This window comes from Nothobranchius furzeri, chromosome 2 (genome assembly GCF_043380555.1).
Source record: "Nothobranchius furzeri strain GRZ-AD chromosome 2, NfurGRZ-RIMD1, whole genome shotgun sequence".
Taxonomy (NCBI): Eukaryota; Metazoa; Chordata; class Actinopteri; order Cyprinodontiformes; family Nothobranchiidae; genus Nothobranchius; species Nothobranchius furzeri.
In genome coordinates, this window is record NC_091742.1 from 61,654,473 (window position 1) to 61,670,248 (window position 15,776).

The window sequence follows — 15,776 nt, forward strand, 5'->3', positions numbered from 1 at the left end:
GAATAAAAATATTTTAGGGGTGTTAGTTGATAGTAATTTTACTTATAGTAGCCAGGTGACAGCACTAACTTAAATTTAGCAAAAAACATACAGTAATTATCAAATTTGGTAAGGTTTTGCATGAGTACATTTTGGTGGAATTAGACCAAGAATTGGAATTTTAAGGTATATTTGATTCAACTAAATGTGTAGTGAAAAACTATGACCATGTCAGCTATAACAAGACACTCATTGTAACAAAAAATTCTAATAATAAAGTGTCTTCCTGCGAATTGGACCAAGATTTGGAAAGTTAACCTTCATTTGGTTCCACTAAATGAGTAGTAAAATGATCCTCAGCATGATTTTATGGCAGCCCTCCAGTTACAGCTATCATATTTAGGCTAACTGTAGAGTGGAATTCATACTCATGGTAAATATTTCATCAAGTCTGCAGAAATCAGACATTTATGGGCCATTTGAAGATGTGCCTGATATTTGTCTGCCACAAGTGATAGATATAAAAACTATAAAGATCTTCATGGAACTTGGAAATTGTACGTTCGTTTTGGTTGCATTGGCATGAAAAGATTTTTTAGAAATACTTTATCAGGGTCAAATTTAGTCATATCTCAAAGTCCCTGAGTGTTATCCTCATAAATTTCAAACCAAGCCAAAAAACTGATACAATGCTGACAAGTAGTATTTACAACTACTGAAACAATAACTTAATCAAGCAAAGTTGGGCTGTAGGTGCCTATACTTAGGAATAAGTTTCTAGAATGTTCTGGCTCTTTGGCATGCACGAGATTTGTGTATGTGGGCAATGAAAGATCAAGAATCTGCCCAGATGGGATGTACGTTGGAAAAGTTTATTCTGAAATAATCAGACTGAATATAAATACAACTTTTCAGGGAAGCGGGAAACTTCTGGCGGTCTATCCACGACCGTCCTCCAGCACCTTTGGCATCGCTGGGTTCAGTGATGGCATGACTGAATGAGGTGGCGGTGGGAAGGGAGGGATCTACCCTCACTTGATGAGCGGTCACCCCTTTTCCCCCGTTCCTCACCCCATACGGTGAGTGGAGACACACCCCGGGGTGGAGTAGAGGCCAAGTGATGGTGGTCTACGAAAAAGAGGCGATGTCCTGAGGAAGGAGGGTTTGAGACGTAGTGGAAGGAAAACAAAATAAATAACAAGATGGGTTTGCTTCAACATCCCTTGTACATAGTCCTTGTCTTTCCTTGGTTGGTCTTTAAAACAGTGTAGATGTCCTGAACACCGTTGGGCTGTCTGTAGGTGAGCTACAGTATCTTCAGCACTCTTGCTGCTGGCCTCTTACACAGACATGATGTGCTTGACAAAAGCTGTGGAAGTAGGGTCAAATCATCAGCTTCTTGTTTTGATCAAAACAAAACCTACTTAGGAAATTCAAACGTACCCTCATAGTGGACACTGCCGTTCTCGTCCTCCTGGCCGGCCATGAGGGCCTCAATCTCCTGCTCATTCATCTTCTCTCCTAAGGATGCACAAGGTTCAATGCCAAGTTCTCCATTTCAAAGACTCTGTGTGCTAAGCAATCTATTTCTGTATGCTTCTATATTTGGACTCACCCAGAGTGGACAACACGATACGCAGCTCAGCACCCATGACTGTGCCGTTGCCCTCCTTGTCGAAGACACGCAGACCCTCAACGTAGTCATCGACTGTTCCCTTGGGCAAGGCATCGACCTGCTTCAGCATGGGCAGGAAAGCATCAAAGTTGATCCTCTTGTTGGCCATGTCTGTCAAATTATGACACACAGCTGTCTCAGAGAACTGAAGAGGAAAAATAAAGTTCTAGCTTTAGGTTTTGCTCAAGCATCTCTCACCATCAGCGCTTGGGTTGCCGAGAATTTGGTTAACGGCCTTGTTGGTGGGGTTCTGGCCCAGAGCGCGCATAATGTCAGCCACCTGGTTGAAGGCCACCTGGCTGTCACCGACTCTGTCAAAGAGACCAAAAGCCTCCTTGAAGTCTGAACAGGTGGGAAGGAAACAAGAGAGATGGTTGAGTTACAAGGTTCAAAAGAACACCAACAAATGCCACTTTCATTAGTTTGTTTGGATTTGCTGATCTCTATGTTAGAGTAGTCTTGTCTGTGACAGCTGGGAGGAGTAATACCATCTAAATCCACATGCATCCATCACAAATTGGTGCTAATTGGGTGCAACAGATGCATCCAAGCAAAGAAGAAGAATATCGGGCTCCAAACCAAGAATTTCTATTTCCACTGATACCTCCAAAACCTCAAAGTGACCTTTTTGACAGATTAATGCTCTTGCATAACTCCTGAACCACAGCAACAGCTGTACCCTCCCCACCCTGACCCCTCCTAATTCCTGGTTCCAGTCGTACCAGAACCCCCCACCCCCGCGAGTAAAAACACGAGCCATGTAGAGGCATGTAGAGTTAAACATAAGAACGCTGACCGTGGCATTTTTAACACCTCCGAAGAAATTGAGCCGAATGACAGACGAGTCCAAAACGCATAAAGATGAAACGCATTTTGGTTCTAAACCTTTACGTAAACTAAAGTCCAGACACAATCTCAGTATGCGTACAGATGCATCACTGACCACAGAGCTAAAGGGTTTGAATTCCTTGTGTAATTCAATACTGGCATCTTCAAGGTTGAAGAGAGGTTTCATGCATCCCTGGCTTGTAAGACAAGGTTAGGTCCTCTGAGAATATACAAGAGTGGAACAATCTACGGCATTCTAAACCCTTTTTTACCTCTTTTTAGATCTTAAATTTTCCAAGAATTACTTGAGCAACTTTAATGAAATTGAAGCATAGAGAAGTAAAATAAAAACTGGAGGGACTTTTTATCTTTTCCTGATGACGGTGTAATCTTCACTTACCCTCAATCTGGTCCGGAGTAAACTCCGTCTGTCACATAGAAACACACAAAACAGAAACTGTAATGGAAGTCTATGTTAGAGGGAGAAAACATCGTGAAAAGTGAGGATTTTATGGAGTTATTCAGGCTTCTTGGTGTTTACGTTTTTTTGTACAAGCACCAATATACATGTTGAAGGTCCTTAGAGAAAATTCTCAATCGACCAAAAAAAAAAAACAACCTAGTATTAAAAAAAAAATTACCAATTCAAAATTCTGGCACAAAGTCCAAGTTTTAGGCATAAATTCTAAGAGTTCGTGTCCAAAACCAAGAACAGCCAAAATTTAACTCCAGCAAATAAAGGTCCAAAACAGAATTCTCTACACACCATTCTGGAGGGTAGGAGCACAGAGGAGCGGAAAGAAAGGAGATGAGAAGCTGAAGTCCCAAGACAGAGTGGTCCTGAGCCACGGTCATAGCCCCCTTATTTATCCTCAGCATGTGATGTCATGTATGCCAGTAGTGGAGGATCGGGTGACATGCTGGAACATCTTTAACTTTCTTAGGGAAAGAAGAGCTGCTGGAGCACCAGGAGAAGGCCTTTAGAAGGGGACAGGGCTATTTTTGGAAAACCGAGAACTGTGTCAAAACTGACACGATTCTGAAAAGTTCATAACCCAGTAAAGATTATTATTATAAAGGTTCTTGTCACTGTAAGGAACCCTTTTAGATGGTGGTTATTGAGGAAAATGCAGCCAACTCAGCAGCTCCCTTCAGATGGACTGTAGGCCCGTTGAGCTCAATTACAAGGCGGTATTTTTAAACATCGAGATCTTTCCTCCTCTTATGGTTAAATGATGGCAGGGTTAAAAGAGTTGGAAAAGTTGACCCCTCACTGACAGGTATGGGAATGGTGAAGGTGGCTGGTTTTCATCATTTTATCACTTCAGTTCGTCCTGTCAAGATGTGGTTGAATGTCTCCCAAATCAAAGTATGTTGTATAGATGGTGTTTAGAAGTGCAAAAAAGATGGCAAATGTTAATTTTAGACATTTTTTCTCTCTCAGAAGTTCCCAACAAATCCCTCTGATGATCCCTGTTGGCAAATATGTTTTTCTACTCAGTTATTAGTCTTATGAAAGGCAATGGAGGATTTCTCTTTCCATGGATGCATCCAAATCCAAAGACTGCTTCCTTCCAAGGCCACATTTGAAGGCTTCACAGCAATGCGACAAGGCTGTTCAAATTCGAAGACTACCGTATTTTCCGGACTATAAGCCGCTACTTTTTCCCCACGCTTTGAACCATGCGGCTTATAATGAGGTGCGGCTTTACTGAAGATCTTCCTTCACCTGCCAGGGGGCGCTTTAGCAGAAAGTGAAACAGGTGGAAGTCAAAAGTGGAAATGGAAGAAAGTGCTCATTTTAATTTAGCACATGCAAGCAGCCGGCATGACGATGAATTTTTTTCAAGTCCATGCCCCCTCATCATGGTAACTACACGTATGAGTTCATATGTTGCCGCATTTAAGTTGAAGGCCATCGATCTGGCAGTAAAGGAGGGAAACAGTGCTGCCGCACGTAAGCTTGGCATGAATGAATCCATGGTTCGGCGCTGGAGACGGCAGCGGGAAGAACTCATTCAAGCCAGCTTCACCCGGGGATGATGACAGCAACACGGACAGCGACACTGACATCGCCACAGAAAAGGTTTGTGATGAAGCTCTTCTGAGGCTGTTCAACTCCGACACTGAAGAAGATGACTTCAGTGGTTTCAGTGCGCAGGAGGATGATGAATAAACTAATCAATAACTTTTCTGTTTTGTTTGATACTGATCAGTTCAGCTACGTTCAGTTAAACTACGTTTTCAATTCAGTAGATATCTGGTAGATTTATGCGGCTTTTAGCCCGGTGCGGCTCACATAAGTACAGTTCCATGTGTTTTTTAAAACTTAGTAGGCGCAGCTTATATTGAGGTGCGCTCTATAGTCCGGAAACTACGGTACTTTAAGTGCAGCTTCCAAATGTATCCTTACTTTTCCCCAGATTTCAAGAATGAGTTGGGTGTATCCTTTGTAGTGTTCCCTCTCCCAGGATTCATTGTGAACCAAACGTGAGATTTTTTTTAATTGTACCAATAGCAGATGAAGGAGAGCAAGTTTAAAATGTAAGTATCTTGTGATACAAAAATCAAAGCTTACAGCAGCTGTTAGGATTTTCTGGTGTGCATAGCTGTTTTTCAAGTAAAATTTTCAAAAATAAGAAAAATCCTCGCAAAATTTGTATTGTAAGTCCTGTATTTGTTCATGTATTGTTGCTAAGTTTAGTTTAACTCCTGTTTAGCTCTGTCAGGGTTACAAGGCAACAGACGGTAAGGGGAGGAGAAAATCTGAAGGCTGGTACATTAAAATTCATAGCCATTCGCTTATATTATAGTCTTTGTGGTCAATGAAGGACATGGCCTACGTGGACCGGTTGGGTAAGCCGAGTCCTTTGAAGGATGCAGCCCACGACTTTTGAGACAGCCGCCGTCCTCTGTGCAAATGGTGGCATTTAAACTCGCGATACCAAATTTATGACTGATAACAGAAAATGTTGAGTTTTTGATCAAGCCTGGCCCAAAAACACTCAACACGGGTTTGTAATTGCTAGAGCTGGGTATTGTTTTAAATTTCAAGAATCGATTCAATTCCGATTCTCAAGAGTTTGAATCCATTACCACGATCCGGTCCAATTCAATCTGTTCCAGTTCAACATTAATTTGGGTCAGTGCTACTAAAACTTCTTTTTTTTTTAGCTGTTACATAGCTATATGCCTGTAATTCAACGATGCAACACTGGGTGAGTTACTGAATTAACCCTTTCGGACCTGAACCTTAAAATGGCCATCTGGACTTTTCCATCCAATGTTAGCTGTAAAAAGGGCGAACTATGTTAAACAAACACATCGATTTTTGAACATCAATTCAGTTCAATTCATGGAATTTTTATAATAATCGACTTTTTGATTTTATCAGCACAGCACTAGTAATTGTCCCTTGTCTGTGTACCTCTGACATGAAAATACTACTTTCCCTAGTACTCTTTCCTATCAAGATATCCTTTTTTATTATTATTGGGCTAATATAAAATGAAATAATGATTAGAAAGACTTCCTTGGCAAGAGTCAGAAGTCTCATGTCCAGACCAGACTTCGACAAACTTATTCATGCTTTTATTTCTAGTCGACTGGACTACTGCAATGGTCTCCTAACTGGTCTTCCCAAAAAAGCTGTGAAGCTACTGCAGCTTGTTAGGAACGCTGCTGCTGGAGTCTTAACAAGAACCAAGAGAACCGAGCACATCACTCCTGTTCTTAGATCTCTACACTGGCTACCAGTAAACTACAGATTAGATTTCAAAGTGCTACTACTAGTTTATAAATCACTCAGTGGCATGGGACCAAAACACAAGTGAGATCTCATTCCTGTATATACACCCAATATGGCTCTGAGATCCTTAGGTAACAAACAGCTAGTAGAACCTCGGGTCAGAACCAAACATGGTGGAGATGCTTTTAGCTGCTATGCTGCTCACAGATGGTACTCATCAGCATTTGAATGAATTGTTTCTTATGCTGAATGGTCTCCACTGTTTTCTGTGATGTCATTGCTCAGCCTTAATTGTCTTTTCCTTTTAGCTCTAAATTATAATTTTATTTGTGTTCTCATGTTTGTTGTGCCATTTCATGCTAATTATAAAGTACACTGAATCGCCCGTGTTTGAAATGAGCTATATAAACAGCTACCTTGCCTTAATTGTTAAATACATGTTTTTGTCAGCTATCACCAAGATAAATAAGGGTTTATCTGTCAATTTTACAAATAATAAACTAGAATTTTGAGTCATATTTTGAAACATATGAGTTGATGATGAAAAAAAGTATATTTCATGTGTGAAAACAAAGAAAGTTTCTACTTGAAATAATTTGCTGTAAATGTTCTTTATTTCTGCTTGACTCAAACGTTTCCATCACCATATGATACATAGAACATCAGTGCAGCCTCGTACTATTAACACAAATGTTTATTTACGCTGTGACAACATGCGTGTTATCATTACAGCGAGACAAGCTGGTGTGTTCATGCTGAAACAGAAAGGTCTGCTCTAGAGGACATTTTGCTCCAAAGCTACAGCCGTGTCCTGGAGGCCACTCCCTTGGACAGATGAGCTCTATTTTTATTTCCATTCCTGCTGGTGGAGGTGTTCGATTTCTCCTATGCCAGGCGCCTGTTTCTCAAGTCTCTCATACAGTAAAAACTCCTCCTACTCTGCCAGCCGTCCCAACTGGCCTCAGGTCATTAAAAACCAAAACGACTCCGTTCCTCTAGAGCTCTTTGTTGGGAGTAGAAGCTCAGCCGCTTTAATAATGAAAACTCAAGCAATTTAGACAGTTTCAATCACAAATCTGCTTTAAACAGAAATTAAGAGGCAACCAAGTGCCAAGTTCAGTGTCGGGCCAAAACAGCTGCACTGTACAGGCTCCAGAGCTCTCTGCTGCCCCCGTGTGGTTCAAATTTGCAGGTGCACAAAAAGAGAAAGCTGCTTCACAACCCACAAGAGCCGCAACTATAAGCCATGTTTCGCTCAAACGACGCAAAGGGAAGGAAACAAATTGTACTTCTATCTGTGCTGTTTGTCACATTTTTAGACAAAAATATACAAAACAAACCAAAAGTCTTCATATCTAGAATCTTTAAAGACAAGGTTTGACACAAAGAAAAGGAGGAGGATCTTCTTGGAGATGAGACGTTTTGCTGCAGATGTGAACGTCAGTTTGGATCCTCGTGAATCAGAGCTGTTCCTGCTCTTAGAATATCTGTGATGTGGTTGCGTGAGATAGACGACTACCTCTGGACACGTCCTACACCTCAAATGCAGGAAAGCGGGCTCTCATTGGCTGCAGCAGGTCTGCCAGGAAGTAGATGGTGCCGGCCATTCCTGCATAAACAGACAGGAAGTAAAACCGATGAGATTGGGCCGTTTGTTTTAATGATTTGTCTGCTGGGTCCAAAAATGAGCGTGGATAATATTTTAATCATCATCAGGTAATTTACTGAAAGGCGGTCCAGGAGTAGAGACGACCGCAACGATCAAATATGAATAATAAATGCTAATCAGTGATGAATTAATGAAAGCTTTGCTTCAAAACATTTGCATTAGTACATAAATGAAAGCCTCGAGTTCTTATCTGTAGAAAAGTCTCTGGCCCTCCTGTTTCAGGAAGCGGAAGTTAGAGAGAGAATAAGAGTTGAAAACAGCAGGATCTTATTTCCTGATATTTGGACCTCTCACCTCTGATTGGCTGACAGCAACACAACTCTACCTCTGACTCTGTTTGTTCTACAACGTTGATGTTTTAACTCCACAAATACCACAAGCCTGGAGGAGTTCTACTGTGTGGTGGAGTTGCTAACGCTAACAGTTAGCTTCTACTAGAAGAGACGTCCTCTGCTGTTTCCTGGACGCTAAACTAACAACAGCCTTTCTCGTCGTGAGTCCAGATGGGCGAGTCCATGAATGTTAAGTGACAGTGTGGCGTACATCTGTCAGGATTTTCTAATCCTAGAGTTTCACCGTCGGTTTTCTATCAGACTCTTAATGCAGGAGATAGGTGTAGGAGACTATTTTCATGTTCAGCCGGCGTGAAAAACTCAGTGTGACTGATTAGAATCAGAAATAATCCTTAAAAATGGATTTTCAGTGCTCCACACGTTTAAACAAACGGTTCTGTGAGTGAGTGAGATCCACTGAGAAAGTTTATGATTGGCCAGTCGATGTAATATGATCATGCTGTACATGTGCAGACCATTCCCCTTCCTAACGACTGAAAGGACGGTCTGGAGCGCAGGCTGTGTTCTGCAAACCTGCGGGGAATATCGCTGACACGTAAACTAGCTGAGGGTCATCAGAAATGTTGCTTGGGCCTACAACGTGGATAGAAATGGCGACAATGTCGCTAAGTTGGCGATGCTGTAGTGGGAGATTGCAACTTGACTCTCCAGACAGGTGACCTGAAGACTCGCACAAATCTCTTACGTTCGATTCAAACTCCTCACAACAAGGATCAGTGTTAAATGGCAATTTTATGAGCAGGAGACGACTCCAAAAACGAGTTTCTGACTCAAATTCAGCCACATCTGTGACAGCCACTTAGCTTGTCTGATAAACCTGTAACCAACCACCGCGTTTTACCTTCAAAAAGAGAGAACGGTGTGTCCGGTGTCTGGCAGCCATGCTTGCCGTAGTTCATGCACCAATCAGCAAACTGCAAAGACAAACGGTGACAAACGTCAGCGATTCAGTAAAAGAGCATGACCCAACCCATGCCCCCCCCCCCCCCGGTGCTTTGTCTGAATTAGATCCTAAACAAGCAGTCTGAAAAGATTCATATTAATGAAAGCTCACGCAGAACCGTTGCCAGCTGGAGCGCATTTAAACAGCCACCAACCTCCTGTCAATACACAAAGAGAAGGCCTCCCACACACCCGCCATTCCCTGGATAGTTTCCCGTTTTTAAAGCGTCCGGATCGGCTTTGGACTACGTCAGATGGAACTTTCTCGTCTTACATCAAAGTCAGAAACAGACAGAATATGAAGTCTGAGAGAAAAACTATAACATTTACTAAAACAAACACCTATCCAGTTTCTAGAAATACAGAAAGTGAATAATAGACGAGTTTGATCACCACGCAGGCTCTGTAAAGATGTCTGGGGTTCTGGGTTTGCCTGTAGAGAGCCAGGAAGGTGTAGGCGTTGCCCGCCGCGCCGTGACACAGCCCGTAGCCCTTCTTCAGCAGACCCCACCTCCACACCACCTCCCCGCACTGCAGAGCCTCCTCCAGGTACTGAGGCACACCAAAAACCTGCCAAATGATTAGAAACAGTTTCACCACAAGACGTCACTGTGACTCCCCGGAAGCATCACATCCACCTCTCAGCCCAGACTCCACTGATCACCTTGTAGGCCTGCAGGAGCATGTAGATGACTCCTGGTGATCCGTGGCACCAGTGCACCAGCAGGTCCCGGTCATCCCCGATGCAGGGAGGGTAGTTCCCCGAGGGTAAGCGGAGACGGCAGACGTGGTCGACGCTGGGCTTCACCAGCCTGTGGACATGCTCCGCGGAGGAGACGAAACATGGCTGTGGAGAAAGGATCGGACAGGCTGGACCACGGTGCTGGACATGAGCCAGATCGTTAACATCACTACTCACTGGTTGGGACTTTTAAAAAAGAAAATAGTTGATTTTTCTTGAATTCATTTCATATTTTCAACATTAAGCACCCAAACTGTAGCAAAAACTTGATTATTTGTCAGTAAAATCATAAGAGATGTCATTTAGAGCAATAAAATGGTATTTTAAAAATAATTAGGTCTGTAAAACTGGTCAGAGTTGAAAAAAAAACAACAAATTATGATAAATATAAAAGATTAGAGGGAAAAAAAAGCTTCAGTCTTCCAAGAAATGAAGACTGGGATGTGTGAAATTCCCCAGCAGGCTCAGTGTTTATCAGGAACGAGAGACCACATGGCCCAATCCTTGGACATGGAGCTTTAAAGGGACTTTACGCAGTTTAGAATTTTTATGCTCGCAATTGTCCCCTCAGGCCAAAAGCATAATGGCAGCTTTGATAGCAGGCTCGTGCACGAGGCGCGCATGCTGTACGTGCACACTCCTTAATGAAAATAACAGCTGAGACAGTCCCGTGTGTGTGTGTGTGTGTGGCCCAGAAGAACGCGCAGCTAATTAAAGAATTTGGTTGTGTACCTTTCTCTTCAGCACAGCTGACAAAGGGTTATGATGGGTCAGTCCTCCTGCATGCTCAGATCATTCCCTTCCCTTGCTTGAAAAATTGTTCCAAAATGAAAGTTGAACCCACATCTTTTTTATCTGTGAATTCAATGCCGTTCGGAGAGTCTGAAATAAAAATTTGGCCATCTTACTGTAAAAAAATATACCATTAATGTAAAAAAGAAACTCTATATGAACTATGTTCACATCCAGAATCGAACCCAGGTCTCCTACATGGGAGTCAGACATCCTACAAGGTGAGCTACACACCAGTAACAGTCACAGCATCTGTAACTTTTATATCCTTGATAACAGCTGAAACAACATCAAACCAAAGAACGGTTCGAAGCGAAAATGGCCATTTTGTTGCTAATTTGCAGGAAATATCTAGAAGAAAGTTCTACAGAAAGTAGCTAAGGGTCCTCAGAAATGTAGCTAGGTTCATCACTAGTAGGCGTTAGGAACAGCGACAGTCTCTGAGTTGGCACTGCCTCTCTCTCTGCTGCTAAAGCTACTGATAGCAAATGCTACGGGCTATGCCTGAGCGTGAACGCGCATGAAGCAGCCTGCTCGACCCGAGCATCTCTCTTTTTCTGTGATTTTACAGAAAATCAGGCAATCACAGTAAAAATGCCAGGGCTCATTCTACAGGACCAGGGCATTGCAGGAGAATGTATGAAGAAGAAATTTATTATTTCTGTACATGTTTTGGCTGTCAAACTTCCATAATGCCCCTTTAATGTCCACAGGAATTATGACGTCCCCAACAACGGGTCCCCTTAGTTTAACTACTATCACCCAACCTAAATGTCCTACCTGCATCAGGAAGTAGTAAATCCCAGCCAACCCATGGGCCGCACCAACGTACTGCTCCTGGTACCACTCATACATCAACGGGCTCTGGTTCTGGACGCGGAACTTCCTGCTGAGGTGTTCTCCCGACACCAGGATGGCCTCGCTGATCTGAGCAGGAAAAACAAACAAACAAAAAAATAATCCCACGATAATCCTACCAGGTGGAAAGAAACAAACCTGGAGCTTCCTGGTGGTCACCGACCTGCTGGACGTACTGCAGCGGGATCCGGTCCTGTCCCAGCTGCTGGTTGATGAAGATGAGTGAGTAGAGGTAGCCCACCCGTCCGTACAGCAGCTCATCGGGCAGCCCACCTGAAAGGTTCACCACCATCTGGTGGTACTGCATCAGTCTGGAGGGACACGACACTCATCTTAGAGCACGATTTGCTGCTTCTAACCACCGGATGATGGATAATGACCTGTTGATGCACTCATCAGCCTCCTGCGTCATCCGGAGGCGAGAATAAACCACAGCAGCCACCGCGAGTGGACCAGCATCCCCACACAGGAAAGTGACATCATGGCGACGAGTCAAACACTTAAGGCTGCGACTCACGTACTCTAAGGCTCTCTGAAGGAAGGAGTCTTCATTAAAAACACGGTGGAGGTGCAGGTAGAGCAACGCAATACCTGCGAACCAACAAATACACAACATGGTCAAGGGAGGGATAACAATGCAGATTTAGCCTTTTATTCTATGCAAAAGGTGTAAAAACCCAAGAAAATGTTATATTTTAGACAGCATGTTTATTATACGTTTGGGAGTTGTTAGCATCAGGATGCTGGATTGTGGAGGAAAATATAATCCTAAAAGAAAAACAAACAAGTAGTGTGGTGTGTAAATAAGCCTCACAAAGCAGGGCACACTAGAATGTACCCTATAATATGATCTTTCTTGACCTTTTCCAATTTAAAATCCTTACGAAAGATGCATTTAGAAATTTTGAACAAATAAATTGACCATTTTTAAAGTACATCTATTTTAGCATAAGGTCTCCGATTCTGTAAGGCTTCAAATATCCGTTGTTGATCTTTTTCAGGGAACTTCAGACACGAATAAACATCAGCAGGTAGAGATTTGGTGGTGAAGATTTAAGACCAAAATTACACCTCTATAACAAGAGTCGGTATATGCCAACATAAAAATGTTTAGACCTATTTGTAAGAACTAAAAACACTTATATGAAGGCGTCATGGGCAAAACATGCAGCTACAAAGGCAGAGAAAAGCTGGAACAAGAGCCTGGATATCCAAACAGGAAGTCAAAGTAAACACAAATTTCTTCTTCAGGATTGTTTCTGCATAGAAAATAAACAAAACTGTGTAAAAAATTGCATAACTGGAAGAAATTGAAGTCTATTTTTTCAAATGCAGCACACCCAACCACCATGTCTTGCCCTCGTTCTGTCACAAAGCAGAATGTGATAGAATGATTTTATTATTACTCGTTTTTTGTTGATTACACTGTTGTTAATTTTGATTTAGTGCCAAGATAAGCCAAACATTGAGCATGTTTAGAGAAACTGTAATCAAACATTAGAATTAGTTTAAATTAAAATGTTTATGGTTCAAGGGTGTCCAGAATCTTCAAGAGCTAAAATTGTCAAGTTAAAAGTCCCGGAGAGTCATGAAAATACAAATAAAAAAATAATAATTAAATTACAATAAATACAAAATATAAATAAAATCTAAAATTGTTTTATGCATAATATTTTTGTGTTGCTCAAATTTAAGCATAAAGTAGACACGATAATAAAAATATTGACTTAAAACTTTTCTCTCATTTTTTTTCTCCACTGCTGAGCTGAACCGTCTGATTTCTTAGTATTTATCGCAAACGTTTATTATCGTGTTTTTTCCCCAATTTATCCACATCCTTAGTCCGTGTGAAACATCCCTATTTTATGTGCACTATATTTTAGATTAAGCTAATCCCTATAAATCCCATCTTCCATGTTGAATCCCATCCAGAATGATTTCTACCCAGCATGTTTTTGTGCCATCACCTGCCCAGCCAGTGTAAACAGTGCAGTCTTTTGGATCAGCAGACTTCAGCCCGTTTTCCATCACAGCTAAAAGCTCGCTGACCGTGCTGCTCAGCCTCTGGGCAAACTCCGGTGTGATCTAAACATAAAACCCCTAAATAATAAAGTCAAAACACAAGCAGCCTGCTACTCCACCATAATGCTTTACCTTTCCTTGAGCGTCAAACAGCGCCTGTGTAGACGCAGGGCTCCCATCGTAGTCATGATAAGGATTCCTCAACGCTCTTGTGTCCATATTTAAGGCCAAACCACCTGCAGACAAAGAAGGCGAATGCAATAAAAGAAGCGTACGTGCTAGCTTCTTCTAGCTAGTCACACGCCCACAAACAGGCTAGCTTGATGCTGTTTCAAGTTAGCTTAGCTGCGTCGCTAACGCTAGCGGTTAGCTTTCAATGGTGCTCTATACATAGCAACACATAAATACAATATGTTATACTATAACTCATAATTATAAACAAAAATCTAAACAACATGGATATTTCAGTGTGTGAGAGGTACCCTACGTGAAATGTTTACGTTTGACTTCTTTGTGTGAATGTGCTTGCGGTAGATTAGCATCGGTTTTGTTGCTATTGCCATCTACGGGTGCCACAGCGGTACTGCAGCTACCAAAATGTGGCTGCTGTTTGTTCACAAATTAAAGGACAATTTTACCTTAAGTGGGAAAATAAAGAGCACCACCTTCAAATAAATAAATAAAACTAAACAAATACTTATACCCTTCCTAGTATCAATATTGTAAACCCTCCAAACCGCTTGGTTTTTAGCAAAGTCAGCACAAGTCAGACTGCAAATCTCAGGAAATCTACAGTTTTCCGTCCATATTCAGGAACGGGCAATTGAGAAAAAAAAAACGATGACATGTTTGGTTAAAAATGTCAAAGCAAATTTAATTGCTTCTGTGTATGAAATGTGATATATTAATGAAATTAATATATCACATTTCTCACCCGGGACACAGACTTTTCGAGCCGCTTCCCTCAGGCAGGAGGTTACGGTCCATCCAGACCAGAACCTCCTGCCATAAGAACAGCTTCTTTCCATCTGCCGTTAGACTTGTAAATAGCTTATAATCACACAACCATGCTCGTCTTCTGTACTCGACACTACGTCACGTTATCGGCCATGTTACCACTACCTGCCTTTTTTATAGCTGAATGTTTTATGCTAGTTTTATTATATTTTATTCTACTTATTCCATTTCTGAAATTTATTATTCATGTTATATGTGGCACATTAGTACCGAAACAAGTTCCTAGTTTGTGAACTGCTTGTTCATTGACAATGGCAATAAACCTTTTCTGATTCTGATTCTGAAGATGCCTTGCCTAAATGTTGTGACTCTTTTGCAGAGTTGGGACCAAGTTATTGTTTTGTAAGTCTCAAGTCTTTCCACTCAAATCCCCTAGAAAATTAAGCCCCAAGACATGGAAGTCCTGACTTTAGTCAGTTCCGAAGACATGCAAGTTCAGATTTAGGTTAAGCCCCAGAACATGCACGTCTCAAATCAACTCAAGAGCAGATACTTTCAAATATTGAATCCAGTCAAGTCCCAAGATATTCAAGTTCCAAGTCTAGTATCAAGTCCTAAAGCATACAAGTTGTGTGTCAAGTCCTGGATATTAGGAGTTGGATATTTGACAAATTTAAACTTAATTACAGAGTAAAAATTTATTATTTCCAGATATTGTTTTTAAAGGATGTAATTATTATACAGTGCAAGCAGCAAGGGGAAAAGAAGTGCATTTTCTTTATTTAGGAGAGTTTTCAGGTTAACGTGTTCAATTCCAAGTCTGAAGAAAACAAAATTGTGACTTTATTCCATCATGTAACTCAAATTCAAAATTCAAATTCAAATTCAAAGATACTGTATTAATCCCAGAGGGAAATTAGAGTTTCAGTACACACAATTCTGAGATCAGACATACATAGGCATAGACACATGACAAGAATTGGTGATTGTGGTCATTGGCAACCTGAGTCGCACTACCTTAATAGAGATCAGAGGGTTTATATGAGGATTGGGTCAGGTGGAGGAAAAAAAGGCACTTCAGAGACAGGGGAGGGAGGTAGTTGGGTTTAGAGGGCACAGTGACTCCTGGAACTATTCAGTGGCCTTCACAGCTCATAGTCCCGCGCTCTGGGAATGAGCCAATATTCCTCGACAGCTCGTTAATTTTCCGG

General features: G+C 41.7%; 2 protein-coding genes across 3 annotated transcripts; both read right to left on the reverse strand.

Moving 5' to 3' along the window:
- Positions 1 to 837: 837 nt before the first annotated feature.
- On the reverse strand, positions 838 to 3,420 carry mylz3 (myosin, light polypeptide 3, skeletal muscle). Its single transcript, XM_015946701.3, has 6 exons — positions 3,249 to 3,420; positions 2,883 to 2,910; positions 1,853 to 1,996; positions 1,595 to 1,765; positions 1,423 to 1,500; positions 838 to 1,348 (listed from the first exon to the last, which is right to left on the reverse strand). The coding sequence occupies exons 1-6, from the start codon at positions 3,249 to 3,251 to the stop codon at positions 1,320 to 1,322; spliced, it is 453 nt and encodes a 150-aa protein (XP_015802187.1). The 5' UTR covers positions 3,252 to 3,420; the 3' UTR covers positions 838 to 1,319.
- Positions 3,421 to 6,822: 3,402 nt separating this feature from the next.
- lancl1 (LanC antibiotic synthetase component C-like 1 (bacterial)) lies at positions 6,823 to 14,163 on the reverse strand. Of its 2 annotated transcripts, none has more exons than XM_015946699.3 (10): positions 14,096 to 14,163; positions 13,741 to 13,844; positions 13,554 to 13,671; positions 11,967 to 12,177; positions 11,750 to 11,897; positions 11,509 to 11,655; positions 9,859 to 10,041; positions 9,588 to 9,764; positions 9,094 to 9,166; positions 6,823 to 7,839 (listed from the first exon to the last, which is right to left on the reverse strand). In XM_015946699.3, the coding sequence occupies exons 1-10, from the start codon at positions 14,148 to 14,150 to the stop codon at positions 7,763 to 7,765; spliced, it is 1,293 nt and encodes a 430-aa protein (XP_015802185.3). In that variant the 5' UTR covers positions 14,151 to 14,163; the 3' UTR covers positions 6,823 to 7,762. The 2 variants fall into 2 exon arrangements, with proteins under 2 accessions (XP_015802185.3, XP_015802186.3); XM_015946700.3 differs by having other exon boundaries at positions 14,091 to 14,139.
- Between the last annotated feature and the right edge of the window lie 1,613 nt (positions 14,164 to 15,776).